Source organism: Haliotis asinina, chromosome 4 (genome assembly GCF_037392515.1).
Source record: "Haliotis asinina isolate JCU_RB_2024 chromosome 4, JCU_Hal_asi_v2, whole genome shotgun sequence".
Lineage (NCBI taxonomy): Eukaryota > Metazoa > Mollusca > Gastropoda > Lepetellida > Haliotidae > Haliotis > Haliotis asinina.
Window position 1 is genome coordinate 10,469,345 of NC_090283.1, and position 22,925 is coordinate 10,492,269.

The 22,925-nt window shown below is 39.3% G+C and overlaps 1 protein-coding gene across 1 annotated transcript in view; it reads right to left on the reverse strand.

The window, feature by feature from the left end:
* Positions 1 to 11,544: 11,544 nt before the first annotated feature.
* Positions 11,545 to 22,925, reverse strand: part of LOC137282255 (inactive ubiquitin carboxyl-terminal hydrolase MINDY-4B-like) — a 33,028-nt gene continuing 21,647 nt past the window's right edge. The window contains exons 9-14 of the mRNA XM_067813986.1: positions 22,542 to 22,612; positions 20,827 to 20,986; positions 19,319 to 19,405; positions 17,444 to 17,624; positions 16,769 to 16,862; positions 11,545 to 15,578 (exon numbers count right to left, since the gene is read on the reverse strand). Of these exons, the coding sequence (XP_067670087.1) occupies positions 15,530 to 15,578; positions 16,769 to 16,862; positions 17,444 to 17,624; positions 19,319 to 19,405; positions 20,827 to 20,986; positions 22,542 to 22,612 (642 nt within the window). The 3' untranslated portion in view covers positions 11,545 to 15,529. The remainder of the gene's footprint in view (positions 15,579 to 16,768; positions 16,863 to 17,443; positions 17,625 to 19,318; positions 19,406 to 20,826; positions 20,987 to 22,541; positions 22,613 to 22,925) is intronic.

Genomic DNA, 22,925 nt, shown 5'->3' on the forward strand with positions numbered 1-22,925 from the left:
CAATAACATGAGCATTGATCTACAAAACTGAGATATGATGACAATTGTCACCCAAGTCAGCAAGCCTGACCACCTGATCCCGTTAGCCTCCTGTCATGACAACTATGGGTTACTGAAGATCAAGTCTAACCCGGATCTGGGCTGAAGTTATTCTAGGTGGGTATATGGACAATCCTGTTTACTGTAGCTGGCTAGTTCAAGCAGTATGATATTCTGTGTTCCAAAGATGCCTCGTAATGGCCAAGCCAGTCAATAAATATATCTCGAGTGTTTGTCCAGTACTCACTGTAGCAGGTGATCAACATTCAGACCTTTGGCGCTGGCTTGTTTGATATTGTTCTGCAAGCGTTTGAACTTCTCAAAGCTGACAAGAGCTGAAGTGTACCCCTGCCTTTAAAACAAGAACAGAGGTTCTGCTTTGATTAATGTAACTACAGGGATAAAAACACTCCACAATGACTGATCAGGTGCAGATCAATGATTGACAATTCCAAGGTTTCCGTATACTCCATACTTAAAGCAACACAAAAATGTTTTAACATTTTAAGTTGTAATGTGGTAAAACCATTATGACTTGTGTACATATAATTGTTAATAACCATTCATTTTGTCTATTATTTTAAACTGGACCAGACAAACAATGACCTGACCATGATAGGCAGCAACCATCCATTACAGCTCAAAGCAATGTCCGAAATCGCCACTCACATCGGAGTAAAATTTCACTAAATAACCTGACTCACTGGCCCAACTGGCTAGTAAATTTTCACAGGGTCATTTTGTAAATATATCACTCTTTCAGATTTGTCAAGTTACAACAAACTTCACAAATGCCAGATTATGGCCAGATACAAATGTCCACTTACTCAGCTTCCTTCTCCACCTCCTTGTGTGTTGAGGGGCCATACAGGTCATCCTGAAAACAAATAGCGAATAATACTGAATAATCACTGAGATACTATTCCCACTCAAGCAGTCATCAGGTGACAGTAACTTTTGACTGAGTTGATTTAGCACTGATCTACACAATTTTACAAAAACTGATGGGCGCACAAGGAATATGAATCACACCTTGCTCCGATGTGGTGAAGAGAACCTTAGTGAAGTAAGTAGGGAATAGCATACCTGGGTACAATGTTCATATGGGTCATTTGACTTCACAGAAATATTCATGGAAATATTGAAACGAAAACTTGCATATTTATGCCAAATTTGCTTGCTGATTTCGAACAAACATGTCTCTCTTCTTGTCAGACAATGGATATTGTTTTGTTTATGATATTTCTATTAATCAAAAGTATGAGTCTAAGTATTTGCTGCAGAGGTATCCAGTTTTTTCCTCAGCAGAAAATTTCTTTACTTTCAATTGTGTACATCAGATTTTTTTTCAGTATCATCAAGGACAACTTTCTGCACTTTTATGAAATGCCAGGCCATTCCCAGAATACAAAGAAGTCAATCCTCAAAATAAATACACTAACATGAATTGGAAATATTAGAGTTTCAACTTTAGAATATTTATTAGTTTATATCATCTGAGCAGAACCAAACGTCATCAGGAGGACAAGATGTTGGGAACGGAACCACACAGTAGGAGGATGACCAGATATTAGGATCAGGATCAAATGTGAGAAGGACCAGATGTTGAGAGAAGGACCTGACTTTGAGAGAAGGACTAGACACCAGGAACAGGACCAGACATCGGGAGCAGGACCACACGTCGGGAGATGAACCACAGATCAGGAGATGGACCACACATAGGGAGATGGACCACACGTCAGGAGATGTACCTCACTTCAGGAGGAAGATTCATTATCTCATGACAGCATCTCCTGAGATTACCTGAAGGTCCCTCCGATGATCAGTGTAACATACACTAAAATACATTCAGGGGGTCTTACCATGTGATCAATGGTGAACCACTGAAACAGAAAAAAATTGTTGGCTTTTCTCATAAGGAATATACACCGATTATGAAAGTTTACAGAAACTTCATGTTTGTCACTTTTTATTTCAAGATTTACAGCTGTTGCCATGGTAACTCTGATAAAAACTCATGTTAAAACAAAGCCTTAGACCTTTCAAATAAAATATATCATGTAAGAGTAAGTTGTAGGAAACTACTTTCAGTTGTACAGCAGGATGATCTAGTGTTGTGTTCACTTACATCCGACAGTTGGTAGAGGATCTGAAATAAACAAAAGAAAACAATCAGTCATTTGACTGAGAAGATACACAACTACATTTAGAAAGCAGAGTCAGAAATGGGCTTCACATATTGTACCTATGCAATAATCAAACCCATGCCTCCAGTATGATGAGCAAACACTTGGACCACTTGACTACCCCACCACCCCATTGCCTGTGAGTGCCATTTGAGGCCCAGAAGAAAAACAGCTGACCACCAAGCCTAACCCATATGGACATATTCACATAATCAGTTTGGTACATTAGCACCCTCCAATGTTTTCACCATCTGATGTCTTCAAACTGGTATTTTTCCTTGTATCTGGTATTTCTTTGTCTTATCCAGTCACTCTGGTGTTCACACCTTTCTTCTCTCCCCCATTAACCTTGCCCCTCATCTGCTATGTCCATTCCTGTTGACGATGCCCCTCCCTATGTCTATCAGCCCCATCTGTCCCCTGTTAGCCCTTACCCCTCCAGTAAACAGTGCCTCCCACCTCTTGGCCACATCCCTTCCTGTTAACGATGCCCCTCCACATGTCTATCAGCCCCATCTGTCCCCTGTTAGCCCTTACCCCTCCAGTAAGCAGTGCCTCCCACCTCTTGGCCACATCCCTTCCTGTTAACGATGCCCATCCACATGTCTATCAGCCCCATCAGTCCCTTGTTAGTCCACACCCCTCCAGTAAGCAGTGCCTCCAGTAGTACCTCTTGGCCACATCCCTTCCTGTTAACAATGCCCCTCTTCATGTCTATCAGCCCCATCAGTCCCTTGTTAGTCCACACCCCTCCAGTAAGCAGTGCCTCCAGTAGTACCTCTTGGCCACATCCCTTCCTGTTAACGATGCCCCTCTTCATGTCTATCAGCCCCATCAGTCCCTTGTTAGTCCACACCCTCCAGTAAGCAGTGCCTCCAGTAGTACCTCTTGGCCACATCCCTTCCTGTTAACGGTGCCCCTCTCCATGTCTATCAGCCCTATCAGTCCCCTGTTAGCCCATACCCCTCCAGTAAGCAGTGCCTCCCACCTTTTGGCCATGTCCCTTCCTGTTAACAATGCCCCTCCCTAAGTTAGTCATGCCTCTATTAGCCTGATTTCTCCCCTAGTAGTTATACATTCCAGTTTGAAATGCATCTCCGACACTAGCCACGCCTTTCATCCAACTTACATCCTCCCTCTCCTTGCTTGAGTCCTGTATGTGTGACGACATGTCGCGGTAGTTGTTGATGAAGTGTTTCAGGGTTGCCTTCATCTGTCGACAGATGGTTGAAATGATTTAAAAAAACGAAGACTACTGACCTTACTCTAGAGTAATGCAAACCAATAAGAGCGATTTGAATCTATGATTGTTTGTTTATTTCCTTAAGTTGAATAAAATTCTGACACTTGTCACTAGCTGTTACTGGTCACATGCAGTCGTGTGAGCCAGTAAGACAGTGCCTTGTTATGTGCTTACATGCTTGCCATTACAAACGTGACCCATTATTAACATGTGACCCAAGATGGATACATATGCCGTGATATAAGTATTAAATGAGTAAAATGCACATTAAAAACAATGAAAATACTTACTGGCATACATTATACAGACATGTACATACATATAAACCAATCATGATCAGTCAAAGATATTACGATCGCTTCCTTGATAACAGTTTTCTACCAGCCAAGTCATTGATGAATCTGATTAATCGGAACACCACTACTGTTAACAGTAGAATGTATTTTTATTGTTTTCACAGAATATTATGAAAAATGCATCAACTTCTGATTTGTAGCTGTATTTGTGAACAAACATTTGTACTCATTACCAAACATTCACAATATATATCATATTCACCTCATGCTTGATTCACTGCAGCCCTACTATCTGCTAACTTTGTGAATATCATTCTCATGGTTTTAATCAGGTTTGACCCCAATCCTATTCAATTTTTTACCCCCAAAGATGATTTGTGTTTAATCCTTCTGTGTTTTTGATGAGTGTATGTTCACTTTGCAGGTCTTTCAAGATTAATTTGACAAAGGACTATTTATCACTAAAATAAAATAAGGAATTTTCAAATTTTTCAATGCCTGTTTTGGATATCAAAATGGCCTACATATTCAGGTCATCATTCCTACATTTCACGTCAGAATGGTCTCTGCTGGTGACCCTGTGTATCTGTCTGGAGAAGGCCACAAAATGAAACAACAACTGAGGATGAGAATGTCAAGCCAAAGATGTACTTCCGCCTATCCTTAATTGTTGTCATTACCAAAAATTCCATAGTTTTCACATTATGGAAACAAAAAGCAAGGTCCACTGCATGAACTGAGTATTGCATTTCAAACTCAACAATTTTTTTCAACAACTCTCTACAAAACAAAAATGGCAAGGAACTGGTCATGTCACTTCTGGCAGGCAGGCGAGTAGCGTGTGTCCAACCTACAGTATACCCTGGTCCAAGACAAAATATGGCATTATATCCAGGGTGATCAGGCAGGACAGTTAGAGGCCATATGCAATCAACAAGGTGATTGAGCTAATGTCTCCTGTAGAGAACCTTGACTGGATAAGTCCAGCATCTAGGTGACTTGTCCATCAATTTTAAACATGACATGCAGGTAAAGGAATTGTCCACTGACTTTACATTCATCATTTGTAGGGGTCACTGCTCAGATTGCACATGCTTCTCCATAAAAATCATTATTCCCTCACCCCAACCATAAATTATGAGTGGTCCCTAAGAAACATCATTTCACAAAAACAAGGCACTCACCTGCCCACTTGCCATGCCGTCTGCATGTTTGGCCAGATCCCCCAGCATATCTGCCTGGAAGCAAAGAGAAGGCCACATCACATTACTACACACAAGATGGCTCAATTGTTAAACATCTCCAGCTACTCGTGAACAGAGTGGTTTGTGGATAAAATGTCCTTATTTATAATTAAGTTACTGGAATGTACTATTGGGTGTGTTGGGTCTGGAGGAATCAATGGAAGGTCTCTCCAAAACATGAAATGTTAAAATGGACATTTTACAATAAAATACAAAGTTTTTTTGTTACTACATCTTAACAGGCAGTTATGAAAAGAAGGATTCCTGGTCTTGGGGGAAGGTTATATCTGTAAATATGACCAACATAAGGAGAGAGTCACTTCTTTCAATAAAGGCATGCATGAGAAAACTTGGCCCTGTTCCATGTAAATTAATAAATACATGTAAATGACATGCCTTTTCAGTTCTTATATACAACAATGATCTGTAATCACTGCAATATATATATGGAACTCTCAACTTAAGGCCAATAATTCAACCCGTGAAGATCTGGATTAGACTTCAGCAATAAATGTTTGTCATAAGAGGCAACTAATGGCACTGGCTGTTCAGGCATGCTGACTTGGTTGACCAATGTCATTGTATCCGAATTGCGTAGATCCAAGGGCTGGGACAAGTTACCCGAATACCCAAGATGGGTGTGTAATGAGTTAGACCCGGGTTCCCATATTAACACGAACCCGACAATCACGTGACTAATAGATCAAGCAATGTAATATGTTATTCTTTTATGATTAAACGGTTGCATTGTCTTTGAAGATATTGACATAATTTACTGTCACCTACACAATTGAAGATATTGAAAACTCAAAATTTTACTTCAAAACTCTAAATTTTACTTCTAAGCTGATGATTATATTGCCATTGCCAACATGATGTCAAAAATTAACATTAAGTGTATTATAAAGGTAGGAATTTTAATGTAGGGATGGGTATGTGGGGCTTGTATACCCGGGTAGAACATTTGGATCTGTCACATGATGCTCATGGTTTTAATCACTGGATTGTCTGCTCCAGACGGACTGGTGCAATAGAGCTGCAATATTGTTTAGTGTGGCGTTAAATACTGCCCAAAATATAATTCAACGAATTTTTTTGTGGAGTTTGTTGGATGAGTACTCACATCATGGTCAGGTGGCTTCAAGGTATCAAATGTGGTGAGAGTCTGCAAGGGAAAAACAGAACAACTACAACAGACCATAGCTGAGGAAATGAAAGAAAACACACCAAAAGACAATCACAAGTGAAAGTACTAAAAGTAAAACAGCTTCTCCCCCGTGAAATGTTAACATTTTCTTAAAAATAAGTAGATGTCAAGAACAAAACTTTAGCACAATATTATATTTGGGAGTACAGTTCCTCAGTAATGAACAGATTCTAGCACTTATGATGGGTTGAGTCCCATTTGGATTCGAACACACACTCTCAAACTCTATCACATAATTGCCTAATCATCTTTTGTATGGTAATACAATCCACTCTTGTGTTTAACAAAAAAAAAAGGACCATGCATGTAAACATAATGTATTAGCTGAATATCAAACCCTGGCAACAACTAAATGACTCCAATGTAGGAATGGCATTTGAAGGTGCTGATAGTGGGAATTGCCACATCTCCATTTTTCCATTCTGGAATATGTCTCAAACAGTTAACCACAATATGTCAAACAGTTTTAAAAAACCATATGTTTGAATACCTACTCCTGAAGCGAAATTGTTCATTTGTTCCATATTTATCCTCAAGAACTATACACACAGAACAGGTTTTACAAGACACATTTACCCACTGTGCATTTAAAGAGGCAAATTTTGTTCAAAATGAACTTATTCCATGTGGATCAAATCATCGCAACCCGTTTGGGGCGTGGCACATTCCGTACCGTTTGAAGGCGGGTGTTGATATCGCCAAGCTGTTCCCTCAGAGCTTTGGCGCGCTGCTTCGAATTATCATACACTGGGCCCACTAGCAAATTGGTATCAATGACCAATGCCTGTTCTTCAAACGTGGTCAAATTCTTCGTTTCCACATCTAGGGTTTCAACAATCTGCGGTGCCGGGGCCATCATTGTTGGTCCCTTCTGAATCGGGGGCAGCCCCTTCCTCTTGGCGCCCGACATGGCGTGTTAAAATTATTACTTCAGCCTTTCACCTCTAATAATGTTGAGTGAAACACCGCGATGCTGTCTTGAACTACAAAGCTGGAAGGCTCGTTCAGATGACACTACATAGTGCCACCACCACTGGTGCCGACATAGCAACTACAAATGAGAAGTCACGTGACAGGCATGTTTATGACGTCATAACTTGCCACCCGCTAAAAGTTTCTCCGGTTGACATTTTAAACTGCGCCCCGGCAATTCGATATGGTTGCGAGTTAAAGAATTAAACATGTTATACTTGGAATAAATCATTTTAAGACAATAAGATATGGACTAATCTGATTCTGTTTGTCGAGTCACTGGTTAATCTTCAGAGTTAAATTAGGTTTGTTGGTTAAAACAGCACCGAATGCATGTCTCAGTAATTCTAAGTGTTAAAACTTTTGTCGTTAGTGATGAAATGGCCACTTAATCATACTGCAAGAGATGTAATGGCCATGTAAGTAAATGTAAGTTGAAAATTAAAGCTAGTCCCCGATATGCCATTATTTTTAGGGGCGAGTGAGTGAGTGAGTTTAGTTTTACGCAAGTTTTAGCAATATTCCAGAAATATCACGGCATGGAACACCAGAAAATGGGCTTCACACATTGTACCCATGTGGGGAATCGAACACGGGTCTTCGGCGTGTCTTTAGGGGCGATGGGGTAGCCCATTGGCTAAAGCGTCCGCTCGTCACGTCTAAGTTCCAGGTTCGATTCTCCACATGGGCATATTCCTGGAATATTGCGTAAAACTAAGCTAACTCACTCACAATGATTATTTAATTAGGGCACCCATTTCAACAACAACAACGAAAATAATGTTTCGGAATTTCCACACTTGCTTGACGAATAGATATGTATATATAATAAATGGTTGGTGATTCGCAGCACTTGAAAAGTCGGTCAAGATCACGTTGTGCCTTGCAGTGATTTGAAACCAGTAGCTCAGCATTGTTCGGAACCTTCTGCAACAAATGTGGGACACGATATCGAGCGATAATCACGTTTACTGAGGACAAAGTGCGCGTGTGCGCACATGCGTGTCCCCCTATCCCCATCCCCACTTTGTGAAGAAAGTCCATCAAATGACCCTTTGAACTCTCTTGAACACGGGTGAAATGAAGAGTGCACCCCTCCTTTCTCAAAAACTCAAAACTCAAAATCTCAGACTAAATTTTCTAAGAAGTATTCTTCTTGTTTGTATGAGTGGCGCTGGTCGTTTGTTCTCATCTCACATCACATCCCAAGTCCCAGCAGTGAGTGTTATATGACCATGCCCTGCCTAGCTCTAGCTGCCAGTTGAATTACTGTTGCTGAGAGGTGGATATTACCGCCGTTGGCTTCATTGCTATACTTTAACTGTTGACAGGATAATGTTGAAATCTGTATAATTTGATACTAAGAATCGTGACACTCACTGGAAGAGATGTGGTTCACAAATTCAGTACTTCGAGTGTCCACTATTGGCGCTAATGCATGTTTGGCAACGACGACGTACGGACGACACTAAACGATTGAAGAAAACATGGGTAACATTGTTCCATGTCTGAGCCAACCAGTTCAGCTAACGTCAATGACTGATTCTGGTCTTGACGTAAACGTCCTTCCGCTTCATCCCAAGTGTGCGTGACAGGGGACCGGTCCCAAGAAACAGCTGGCCAGTGGTGTACCGGAATGTTCTGCTGTGTCAGGAAATCTGACACATGAGCAACACGTGGAGATGCATTATCATGTTGAAGCCAGAACCCTCGTCCCTGTCCTTGAATGAATTGCTGCGCATCTCATCCCTGTATTCCAGACCTGTCAGATTGTCACTGACAATAATCAGTTGTGTCCGACCATGAGCTGTGATGCCACACCATACCATAACGCTTTCCTCACCAAACCATCGATGCTGAATCAGCATACCAGTTCACCTCACTGTCTGTACACTGGGTAAATCGATGCTCATTGTTGATCACTGGATAGTCTGGTCCAGACTCAGATATTTACAGACATATACCTGCAATGCAGGTAAGCACTTTGTTAAAGGACAAACCAACTAACATTATTAACCAGAATGAACTGACGAATTTAGGTTGCTGTTTGTGAGACAATTTTCCTGTCACACTCACGATTATCCAACTCAAAAGGGGAGGCAGTGACCAGCATCAGACCCTTGACTAAACCTGCAGTCAAAACATTCAATTCATATGGTGTACGCTTGTGGGTTACTGAGCTGAGTCCGGGTAGTCTTGCTGTCTATAGTCTCTGTCATGACAAATCATCATCTTCATCTGTTCACCTTCAAGTACCTTAGGGATCCGGTTCTAAAATATGTGCAGTGTGTGCTCCTCTGATATTGCTGGAATATTGCTAAAGCAGTTAAAACCACACTCACTCTAGTACATGGTCACAAAGGGCAGTAGAGTAGCCCAGTGGTTAAAGAGTTGGCTCGTCACATCACTCACTCACTGAAGTCCAGTTGTAGCTATGACGCTCAAAAATAATATCCAGGGCCTAGGTTTTCAAAGCTCTCTTAGTGCTAAGTTAGTCATATGTTAATGTTAATGTATGGCAGTTGTGACTATCTCAGCGCTAAGTTGGTCATATCTTAATGTTAATGTATGGAAGTTGTGACTATCTTAGCGCTAAGTTGGTCATATCTTAATGTTAATGCATGGCAGTTGTGACTATCTCAACGCTAAGTTAGTCATATCTTAATGTTAATGTATGGAAGTCGTGACTATCTTAGCGCTAAGTTGATCATATCTTAATGTTAATGTATGGACGTTGTGACTATCTCAGCTCTAAGTTAGTCATATCTTAATGTTAATGTATGGAAGTTGTGACTATCTTAGCACAAAGTTAGTCATATCTTAATGTTAATGTATGGAAGTTGTGACTATCTTAGAGCTAAGTTGGTCATATCTTAATGTTAATGTATGGACGTTGTGACTATCTCAACGCTAAGTTAGTCATATCTTAATGTTAATGTATGGCAGTTGTGACTATCTCAACGCTAAGTTAGTCATATCTTAATGTTAATGTATGGAAGTTGTGACTATCTTAGCGCTAAGTTGGTCATATCTTAATGTTAATGTATGGCAGTTGTGACTATCTTAGCGCTAAGTTGGTCATATCTTAATGTTAATGTATGGCAGTTGTGACTATCTCAACGCTAAGTTAGTCATATCTTAATGTTAATGTGTGGCAGTTGTGACTATCTCAACGCTAAGTTAGTCATATCTTAATGTTAATGTATGGCAGTTGTGACTATCTCAACGCTAAGTTAGTCATATCTTAATGTTAATGTATGGAAGTTGTGACTATCTTAGAGCTAAGTTGGTCATATCTTAATGTTAATGTATGGACGTTGTGACTATCTCAACGCTAAGTTAGTCATATCTTAATGTTAATGTATGGCAGTTGTGACTATCTCAACGCTAAGTTAGTCATATCTTAATGTTAATGTATGGAAGTTGTGACTATCTTAGAGCTAAGTTGGTCATATCTTAATGTTAATGTATGGCAGTTGTGACTATCTCAACGCTAAGTTGGTCATATCTTAATGTTAATGTATGGCAGTTGTGACTATCTCAACGCTAAGTTAGTCATATCTTAATGCTAATGTGTGGCAGTTGTGACTATCTCAACGCTAAGTTAGTCATATCTTAATGTTAATGTATGGCAGTTGTGACTATCTTAGCACAAAGTTAGTCATATCCTAATGTTAATGTATGGAAGTTGTGACTATCTTAGAGCTAAGTTGGTCATATCTTAATGTTAATATATGGCAGTTGTGACTATCTCAACGCTAAGTTAGTCATATCTTAATGTTAATGTATGGCAGTTGTGACTATCTTAGCGCTAAGTTAGTCATATCTTAATGTTAATGTATGGACGTTGTGACTATCTTAGCGCTAAGTTAGTCATATCTTAATGTTAATGTATGGCAGTTGTGGCTATCTTAGCGCTAAGTTAGTCATATCTTAATGTTAATGTATGGACGTTGTGACTATCTTAGCGCTAAGTTGGTCATATCTTAATGTTAATGTATGGCAGTTGTGACTATCTTAGCGCTAAGTTGGTCATATCTTAATGTTAATGTATGGCAGTTGTGACTATCTCAACGCTAAGTTAGTCATATCTTAATGTTAATGTATGGAAGTTGTGACTATCTTAGCGCTAAGTTGGTCATATCTTAATGTTAATGCATGGCAGTTACGACTATCTCAGCTCTAAGTTAGTTATATGTTGACGTTAATGTATGTTAGTTATGACTATCTTAGTGCTAAGACAGCTTCTAAACTCTAGGCCGTGTGCAAAAGTTGTATGTTGTAACTGACTGTCTTTGTAATAGCTAAAGACATTTTCAGTACATCACATCAAGCACATACATGAAAACAAGAAACAAGTTACTAATTATTTATTTGGTATATTCTTAACAACAGTATAAAATATGTGATAAAACACCATATTACAAAATGCATGTAAGTCAGCAATTAAACAATGCAAATTTTATAATATCACAAAAATTAACTGGTAGAATGACCGTTTCATGGACATAGTGCATGGGCTACTTGTAACCAGTGGAAATAAATGCTTGGTAACTGATGCTGTTCGAAGAACAGTGTTACTGTGTAACTTACACATATAGACTCTTGTGCTAGTTGTTACTTTAATACGCTTTTTCAATTCACATTTCTTGAAAGAAAAATATTGAATTAAACAAAAAATCCAACATGCCTTTTCCATTTTGAAAGAGATACATTGTGTTTTCTAAAGCATCCTTAAGATACAGTCAGTTATATACATCATCACACCTATTCATGATTGGAACCATCCAGTTTATCATTATAGTTTTAAAGTTTGAAATATTCAGGAATTAAATATAAATGGAATGATACCATGGTAACCTCTAAAGAGAGTAATACAAAGACTCAAGTAGAATCAGTTACAGTCTTTAATATTTCATACTGTAATTATCAGCTTATCACATAATCCATAAAATGTAACACAGTGATAGTATTAAAGCAATAATTTCTAAACCACTATATATACATGCACACAAAAACATCAAGGTATTATGATGATGTCATGCCACTGTTTTGTATTTGATCTGGAACCAGGGAGTCACTCGCCATTCTGTCAGTTCAATTTGACAACTGACAATAATGTAACTATGGCACATTTGGGGCTTGTTCTTTTTTAGTTCCATGATTTACAAATTCACCATTAAAAAAATATGAGGGAATTAGAGAAAACAATTTTCAGTGATGTATATTACTACTGCCATATCTCAAAAAACAAATTCGGCAATAGCATATATCACAAAAACATTTCATGCAAGTCAGAACACAAAACATTAATTTCATTACAACAGGATGTTGGAATATTTGCCCAACATTCTGACTGTCTTGACATGACATTATATCATGTCTTTTCACGGCATATACAGCCATCTTGGTCATGACATTATATGTTTTTAAATACCAAAATTCACAAATAAATATTCAAAGTACTATTGCTTTCTTTGACTCAGGGATGAGAATGGAAATTTTCATTTACAGCTGAAAACTAGTCGGGGGTCTAGCCAGGTCCAGGGCGGAGCCTGGTCGGGGGCCCAGGGGGGCTCCTGGGATTTTGGCATTTTACACACTAAATATGGCTTCTAAAATCAATATTAACACTGTATATATATTTAGACGTTTCAGAAAAATGACCCTGGAGATGTAAAAAAACACGGATTTCCGCGGATCCGCGGAAATTTCTCATCCCTGTTGACTATTTTCAACAACATATTTCAAACTTGGCGTGAAAATAGTCTCTCACTCAAATATTACAAAAACAACCAACTAGGTATGCCAAATTACTGAGGAATTATATTTAACCATTGGACAGTAAATTCTGGACCTGCTGATTCTATTTTTGGAACCAAGAGGTTCAAGTGATTTTACCAGTGCATAACAATATATTTACGCCAACAAAAAACACAACTGATTGAAGCACAACTCAAAAACAATTAGCACATTTCAAAAAGCACTCAAAACAAGAATAACAATGGGTAACCTTCACTAAGGTACACAAAATGTGGTTTCAGTGAATGGTGATCACATGAAAGACCCTGGTGAAATAGAGAGCATTAAAATCTGTAACAGTTAATTTGTAAACTAAAATTTCAACTGAAATACCGGGTTTAGGATAAAATGGTGAGTTTCATCACAGCCCAAATTGTACTGACTATCAAGCTTGTTGGTGTTCAATGGTGCCTGTTAAACATGTTCAGGACTGATTGGTAGCCATAGATTAGAGTGAGTGAGTGAGTGAGTTTAGTTTTACTTATTCACTCAGGAATATTACAGCTATATGGCGGCGGTCTGTAAATAATCGAGTCTGGACCAGACAATCCAGTGATTAACAACATGAGCATCGATCTGCGCAATTGGGAACCGATGACATGTATGAACCAAGTCAGCGAGTCTGACCACCCGATCCTGTTAGTCGCCTCTTACAACAAGCAAAGTCACCTTTTATGGCAAGCATGGGTTGCTGAAGGCCTATTCTACCCCGGGACCTTCACGGGTTGCCATAGTTTAGAACTGCCATGGAAACTGATAACATAAACTAAGATTTTAAAAAAATCCATATAATACAATCAATATATTCTCCAAAGACAAATATAATGGAAAACTGTGTTACTGTCATGTAATTGAGTGGAATGGAAGAGATTGGAATAACGTATTTTGGCAAATGTGCCAGTGATGCTTGACTAACTTCACTCCACCATGATTTACAGTTCCATCATGGATGTTGGATGCTGGGGGCCAGGTCTGGAATCTGGGTCCCAAACAATCTACATTATGTTTTTTGTTAGATGGGTAAGAGCATGTCCTCGTGCGTCATTTGATCATTGCTCCGGTATAGCATGTGGATGTGAAGCCCTGCTAGAATATTCATTCATTGTCACTGTAGGTATTTTGAATTTGTTCTTGTCTATTTCTACCAAATTTTTCCTTAGCGGTGTGCACTCTGCATACTTGTTGCTCTCAAAGGGAGATAATTCGGGTTTGTTTGCACACGTTTTTCGATTCGCCATGTTTTGGACCTTCGTTTCGACACTCCAGCATATAAACGGTAAATTATCATTTTATACATGTCCAGTAATATAAGTTACATTTCCTTTTACTAGATATTCCGTTTCTAACTATGAAAGTGTAATTGTCATGGTAGATGCATGAACTTGTATTCATATGTGACACTGACAGTCTTTATTTAAGTCGGATTTGATTGTATTGCAGTCAATCTTCACAGAGAATCTACTTATAACGTCGAATACCTTGTCTGTCAACAGAATTAAACAGGAATATGGGAAGATTCTGAATTGTCGATTTGAAGTGATATTTTATGAAACCTAGAAACCAAGAGTCACTGTCTGTACCAAAGGTTTTGAGACTACTGTTGCGCACTTGCCTCTTAGCAACATTTTCTGCAGTACTCAGTGTTGTCATGTGGACTAAAATTAACTGAGCATGGTAGTCTGAACGAAATTCTCCTAGACTCAGGTTTCAGAGTAGTGACTTATGTCAAACACCCTTCTCTGTATGCCAGTGTTTATAAACTGTAGGGCTCCAATTCTGTAAAGCAGACGTAGTGCTAAGGAGATCACATCTGCTGGGCTTTCACAAGTTTATGATCAGTGGAGCGCTGAAATGGCTTTTGAAAATGATAACCTATGCATTTTAACAGCCAAAACAAATGTACCATTAAAAAAATCAGAGAATATTTGATTTACAAGATAAAATGGACTTGTTGAAGCCAAGGAGGAAGCACATCATGAAGAGAAATTAAGAGAAAATGTGACAATTTATTCCCGTCCTTTGGAAAGGTTTCATCTGTATGGATATATATCACTTTTTTCTCAGATGTATTGGCATTGGCTAATGCTATGCTTGCAAGATGGAGTATCCTATAATTTTTGTTAATGGTATATCTTATGATAACTTCACGTTCCTGTATAATGTTTGGAGTCCATGTGACTCACTACTTGTCATTAAGGACTTCATAAAGTCTTAAGCTGACCTCAGGGGTGATGTTTCCCTGTATATAAAAACAGATCTGGTCATCTGAAGAAAACTGGACATATGCTGCATTAGGAATATATTTCCAGATTTCTTGGCTTGAATTCAAAATATAACTTGTGATCTAAGCATTTTGAAGCGCACTCCCTGTCAAATTATCTGCATCTGTTCAGAGTTTTTATGCCTATATGGTCCAATGCTTCAAGTCCAGGAAAGCATCATTAAATTCTGCCACTTTTTCCAGTATGTCACTCTATTTCTGCTGGTGTCACAAACATACAGTTGTAGGATTCCACACAGATTTAGTGGTCTCAGCACCATCAGTAGAAAGGAACTGTACCATTCCAAAGAACATTAGCACCATACCACCTGAAACAAAGATCCAAGTCAGACAAAATTACAGAGGTTACAAAACAGTTCTATAGGACATCATTCTTGAAAGGTTAGTTATACTAACTTGCAGATTAGGCAAAAAAACCACGCAATTGTATGTATCTTCCAGTTTAAGAGCATAAAATATAATATATGCATTATAAACATATGTTTTGAGTTCTTAAAAAACCCCAAAGATCCGGGACAGAATAGGTCTTCAGCAACCAATGTTCACTGGACTGTCTGGTCCAGTCTCGATTACTTAAAGATCACTGCCACATACCTGGAATAATACTGAGTATGATGTAAAATGAAACTCACTCACTTGAGTTCTTAAAAAATATGATCTACACATATATTTCAGTAAATAACAATTCTCTACGATTTTGACACTGAAAAGATATCTTGCTATTTGAGGCCACACTCAGTAATATTCAATACATGATGGTTGTCTGTAAATAACTGAGTGAACTCAACAACCCAGTTGTGTACACCAATCAAAGTCTCCAAACCAGAGTACCTAATCCCAGTAATGATCACCTGCAACATGATTGGGTCTGTGGCTTGATGGGTCTCTGGCTATGGTTGACAGAGTGACATGTTCAGTGTTGTCTGTCAAGTTGTTGGGGAAAGTCAGAGGTTACTGAAACTCCTGAATAAGGTTTTGTCAAATAATGGTGACAACAATCCTGGGTTGCCAGGGATCTATATTGTCACCAACAGAACCAAGATGCCAACAATCCTGGGTTACTAAAGGTCTATATTGTCACCAACAGAGCCATGATGATGACAATCCTAGGTGACTAAGGATGTACATTGTCACCAACAGAGCCATGATGATGACAATCCTAGGTGACTAAAGATGTACATTGTCACCAACAGAGCCATGATGATGACAATCCTGGGTGACTAAGGACGTACATTGTCACCAACAGATCCATGATGATGACAATCCTAGGTGACTAAGGACATACATTGTCACCAACAGATCCATGATGATGACAATCCTAGGTGACTAAGGGCATACACTGTCACCAACAGAGCCATGATGACGACAGTCGTGATGATAAGCATGAGTTAATAAGGACATATAATGTTTCCCCCTTAGGCATGACCCACAACAAATTTTACTAAGGACATTATACAATGGAATAATAGCTGTTTGTATCACAGCCAGGCCATCTTACTTGGTCATGATGCACTGCTCTAGTGCTGGGATCTTGTCTTCCTGGTCCCGTCTCAACAGTGAAGTCTTAGGTCGTATACGATTGTATCGGGTATCTAGGGTAGAAACATCAAGCAATACATTCATATGTGTTTTTCTACTGGAAACATGTGAGGTATCAGTCAATATCAGAATCAAGACTAGAGATCCTGTAGCTCACCTTCAAATGTGCCATCTTCATCATCATCTTTCATGATTCAAAAGAGTTCAGGAATTTTGAAGATAACAGACTGAAACCTAACATGTGAGTTGATAAACAATGAAGTGCTAACTAAGAAGAGAACATCGCTGGAATTTCGCTAATGAAAGACCCAACATGTGTATAAGTTACTGTGTTGGAAAATTTTTTAAAACTGATGAATGTGCAAAATGGCCTCTCATAACTCATGACAAATGTGAAATTCAGGTGTTCAGATCCACATAGGTAACAAAAACAGTGTGAATTGTGATGCCCTAGTCTCCGAACAAACAAGAAGAGCTTGTCTACAAGTACTGATGATGAGTGTTACTTAAAACATGTCACAGACATCCGTTATTAATATTCTACTTTTCATTGAAAATGTTGCAGTAAGTGGGAAAGTGCTGTAACTCAAGCATTTAGAAAATCTCCTACTGTCTGTATCCAAGACAAACTCACCAATGGTGAGCTGCACTGGTTTTTCCTGGGTGATGAGTCCTGTGTAGTAATGAAGGGCAAAGAGGTGTTCAGCTCTCCAATCACTAACCAGGTCAACGTTGGTGCTGAACAGCAGGCCGAAGTGACCATTGATCTTTGTCAGCCACACCGGGTACTTGGGGGTCTTCAGCATACTGCCAACCTAGTAGTACAAAAGTACAAAACATGGTTAGGGAGTGACCAATTACATATTTCTGGTCACTTCCCAATAAATTATGAAAAGCGGGGTTGGGGGGTTGGGATCGAATGCAAATGCTGATGATCACTGGATCGTCCAGTCCATCAATGATTATTTACAGCCTGCTGCCATATAGCTTGGATATCGCTGAGTGTGGTGTTAAACCAACCAACCCACCAAACCCTTGCACTGTAACAATACAATATATAGTATTCCCAGAAATTATTGATAATCATGTTGCGTCATGTAACTCATTACGTTTATTAACTTCTGGCGTTTTACTTACATAAACATGTTAAAACATCATCCTTTTACAGTCTCAGTCTTGTTTTAGTACTTTGTTAGACCTCCTTGCTCAGCAATGCATGCCTGAATACGCCTAGGCACACTACCCATCAAAGTTTGTAGGTAATCGTGTGACAGGGTATCCCAATACTGGACCACCTCGGCCGTCATATCTTCAATATTTCTCAGTCCCTTTAGGTTTATTCTGTCCTTCATGACTCCCCACACATTCTCAATTGGGTTTAGGTCTGGGCTGTAACTGGGCCAGTCTAAAACTTGAACATTTTCGCCCGACAACCACTGTTTTGTGTAGCACGCAGTGTGTTTTGGGTCATTATCATGCTGGAAAATCCAGTCATCTTCATACAATGTTTGTGCTGTCGGAAGAAGGTGACCATTTAGAATGTCAACGTATCTTTCTTTTGTCAAGTTTCCCGTGAAAACACACAATGGCGTCACTCTGCAAGCCGATATGCCACCCCACATGTGAAACTTCGGGCTATGTTTTGGTCGCTGGTAGATAGATTTGACAGTATCTTTGGTCCACATTTTCACACAATTAGGGAAAAGCCAAACAGAACTTTCATCCAAAAAGAAAACATTATCCCAATCTTGATTTTCATGAGCCCGACACCAGTTTAAACGTTTTTCCTTTTGTGCATCTTTCATCAACGGCGAGGGAATTCCACGTTTTTTCACCCAGTTAAGTCTGTGTAATTTCTGCCTAACTGTTTCATTGCATACCTGAGGACTTCCTCTGCTAATCATTTCATTTCTGATGTTCTCAACACTTTTCAATTTGCCCCTACTCACAATCTGCTCAAGTCTTCGGCGATCCACAACACTGAATTTCCTAGGCCGACCTGCCCCTGCTTTGTGCTCTATCCCGGTTCCTGTTTGAATATTCTTCAAAGCTCTGTATACTATAGACAGAGGAATACCATGTCTACAAGCTAACACTTTAGCATCAGCCTCACCCCTTTCAAAATCATCTAGAATGAGCTTTCTTTTCTCTCTTGCTGTAAATTCTGGCATGTCAACACAGGAAGCTGTCTGCTCAGACAAGGGAGATAACTCTTGACGTAATGAGCTGCCTTCTAAGCCTTCAAGAGTTGTCTCCCTTATTTAGTATGCTTAGTGCATAGTGAAAGCCCTTTTTCCAATCTTAGCATCATTAGAAAAAAACAAAGATTTTCTCAATAATTTCTGGGAACACTGTAAATACTAAGCTACCAAGTGAGGAATCAACATTAGACTTTCAGCTTTATTACTCTGAGTGAATGCTTGAACCGTTAGGGTTGGCTCACTTCCCAACAGGGTGGGAGAGACCCAAGGTTGAACAGTGTGCATAGAACAACAAAGTGCTCCTGTACCTCGGTCCTCTCATCCTCCCGCTCCCCCTTGTCCCAGAACAGAAAGCCCACCTCGCTGCGTTGCTTGTTGCCCCGGACAGGTCGACTCTGGAGAAACATGGAAACTGGAATACTCTTCAGGAAGTTATTAAAACAAACCTGCATCTTGGATACATGTAACTCGAAACATACTCTTAAAGAGGCTTTTCTGAATGATTTTGAGAGATATGTTAAATGGCTAATTATGTAGCTGCCCAGGTACAATGTTATGTACCAATAAATACATTCATGATTTCAATAATTAGTATATGACACGACAACTATTTTGCAGTAACCTTTTCATAATTCAAACCAGTGAGTCACCACAATATCCTTTCAAGTCTCAGTGTCATACAGTTACAAAATCACCTCATGTTAATATTTCATGTCTGATTTATTGGGCTGGGCATTGAATGATGTCATTTTCCATATGTACACCACAAAAAGAGAGACTAGACGAAGAGCTGCAAGTTAAAAACTGTATTCCTGGTGAAAGGAGAGCAACATCACTGAAAAATTGTAAAAAGTGACCAATCAGAATCAAAGTGTCTCATACACTTATAAATCTTTTACAAATATTATACAAACATGACATCTTTCTGTTCGTCTGACCAAGGTATTGCATAAAGAAACCTCTGAAAAGAGCTCATATACACATACCATTTCATTCCCTTTCTAATAGATGTAAAATGTTTTATATTCTAACTGGGTTGTAGCACCTTGTATTCAAATTGGTGTTGTTTGCTGAGAGGTTTTAATTATGAGCTTTAAAATATTGTTATTTCATAAAATGTAGGGATCCTCGGAATCACTCATTTGGAGCCACACCACCTATGTAAGTATTGCTCAGACTTCATATTTTCTACCAGCTGTGTTGATTGGCTTACAGATTATAAAGACACCTTGTCTAATGCCTTGTCTACAATACTATTCTACTCTCTTCATCACAAAACATCACAACAGCATAAAATATGGGCATCAGGTGAAATCCCTGATATGCATTCAAGAATACCATTCAGCCAGGTTTTCTCTCCCAAAGACCTGAACACAAAGCTCCAGGTATTCCTTGTATTTGTAACAAAAAATAAATCACCACAATCCATTTTGAGCTTCTTGCTATCACTGCTCATACAACAACACTAGCACTGTCAACCTCTCAGTGACAGAGTCGGAGGTGGCCACCAGCACAGACCCTCTGTTGTCGTAGAGGATGTCTCCATTGTGGTGATTGCAGCAAAAACATGCACAAAACATAAATCACCACAATCCATTTTGAGCTGCTTGCTAAGAATGCTAATACAATAACAATCTCTCAGAGACAGAGTCGGAGGTGGCCACCAGCACAGACCCTCTGTTGTCGTAGAGGATGTCTCCATTGTGGTGATTTGCAGCAAATGCTGAACATAAATCACCACAATCCATCTTGAGCTGCTTGCTACAAATGTTCATGAAACAACCATCACTATCTTTGTTGAGCCAGAGGTACCCACCAGTAGAGACCCTCTGCTGTCATAGAGGATGTCTCCGTTGTGTAGATGCTTCACAGCACGGCCTGTCAGTAGTAGGTTGATGAGACATGGAGTACACTCCTCCATGTCAGTCAGCAGCTTGAACTTGTTGTCTTCGGTCACGTCCATGTCTTCCTGAACTCTGCAACACAACAAAAACTTCCTACCATCATCACAACACAACAAAAACATCTGCAATCATCACAACACAACAAAAACATCCTGCAATCATCACAACACAACAAAAACATCCTGCCATCATCAAAACGCAACAAACACATCCTGCCATCATCACAACACAACACATCCTGCCATCATCACAACACAACAAACACATCCAGCCATCATCACAACACAACAAACACATCCTGCCATCATCACAACACAACAAACACAGCCTGCCATCATCACAACACAACACATCCTGCCATCATCACAACACAACAAACACATCCAGCCATCATCAAAACGCAACAAACACATCCTGCCATCATCACAACACAACAAACACAGCCTGCCATCATCACAACACAACAAACACATCCTGCCATCATCAAAACACAACAAACACATCCTGCCATCATCACAACACAACAAACACATCCTGCCATCATCACAACACAACAAACACATCCAGCCATCATCACAACAGATCACCAGTAAAAACACAGATGATGGCATATTACTAACCATCTTTAGCTAGATGACGGTCTACTTCTTTAAGAGGCATTTTAGAAGTTATATAAATGAAGGAAAGCCAAATTCTAAGGCTAGTACAACATCTTTATCAAAATGAGTCTGATGTTTTGGTGTAGCTACTAACATCACTTGCTTTATAACAGTGTTACACTCATAGCAATAAAGAAGCTGACTATACCAACAATCCACAGAACCTGGTTTTCCTAGGATCATAGTTTGTTGTATCACAGGTATCACGCCAAGTTATTGCTGACATGGGCATTTTTATGTATGCAACTCTAACATGACACACAAGGCAGACACTGAACCCTGCAGAGTTCTGGAGAGGGCTGTACAGAATTAACTCACCATGGATTTTGAGGATTTCGTACAAAATAATATGTCTCAGTATACCATGTCTGTCACCAGTAGCTGACTACACAGATTCTTCCCTGGTTGGTGCATGTCATTATATCCCAGTGACATATATTCTTGCTCATGCTATCATCCACTGTTTTCTTTGTGTACACTTGGTTATTTACAGGCCCCTGTGATATTGCCTAATTATCGTATTTGCCAGAAAACCACACTCACTAATTCACCTGATGAAAATAATGTTAAATCCACCAACACTTATATTTATGCATATTTTATGCATCTCACATGACACATATACAGAATGTCCTACTAAAGCATTCAGATGTCATGTATTGAACAAGAAGGTGTCACGGGAACAAAGAAACGAGTTAGAAGAATATTTATTATATACCCACTTATCTTGCATTAAATATATACTTAATAAAACAAATCAGAGAGTAGTGGCAGGGGATTAATACGAAATCTGGGATTTAATGCAGAATCTGGTGCAATATGGAATCTGGGGTACAATACAGAATCTGGGATTCAATGGAGAATCTGAGGTGCAATACAGAATCTGGGGTGCAATGCAGACTTTGACCGCGTCATCCTTATTGCACCCTTGTATTATATGTGTATGAAATAAAAGGGTAGGTACTGACCTGTGCACAGTCCTGGAGAGGACAAGACTGTACAGGAACAGAATACAGCCACAACTATTGTCACCCTGGAACTGAATGAGGGGGAGGCAACTCAGGTTAACCTTATCAGAATACTCATGCAGGTACAAAGAACAAGTTGGCAACTGACAATGTATCTCAGTTAATAGCTTTAAAATATGTAAACATCATGTACACCCAATAGAAATTGACAAATTAGTCCCTACTTGGCTTGATTTTGCCACAAAATGTATCAAGTGAGCAAGACAGAAATACACAGGTCATATCTAGTATGTACACAGCTTGTGACCTCTTTATTTCTTGCTTTGACTCTGAAAATGTGAGGTAATGATATGTAAGGTAATAAAAAAATTCACATTTGAGTTC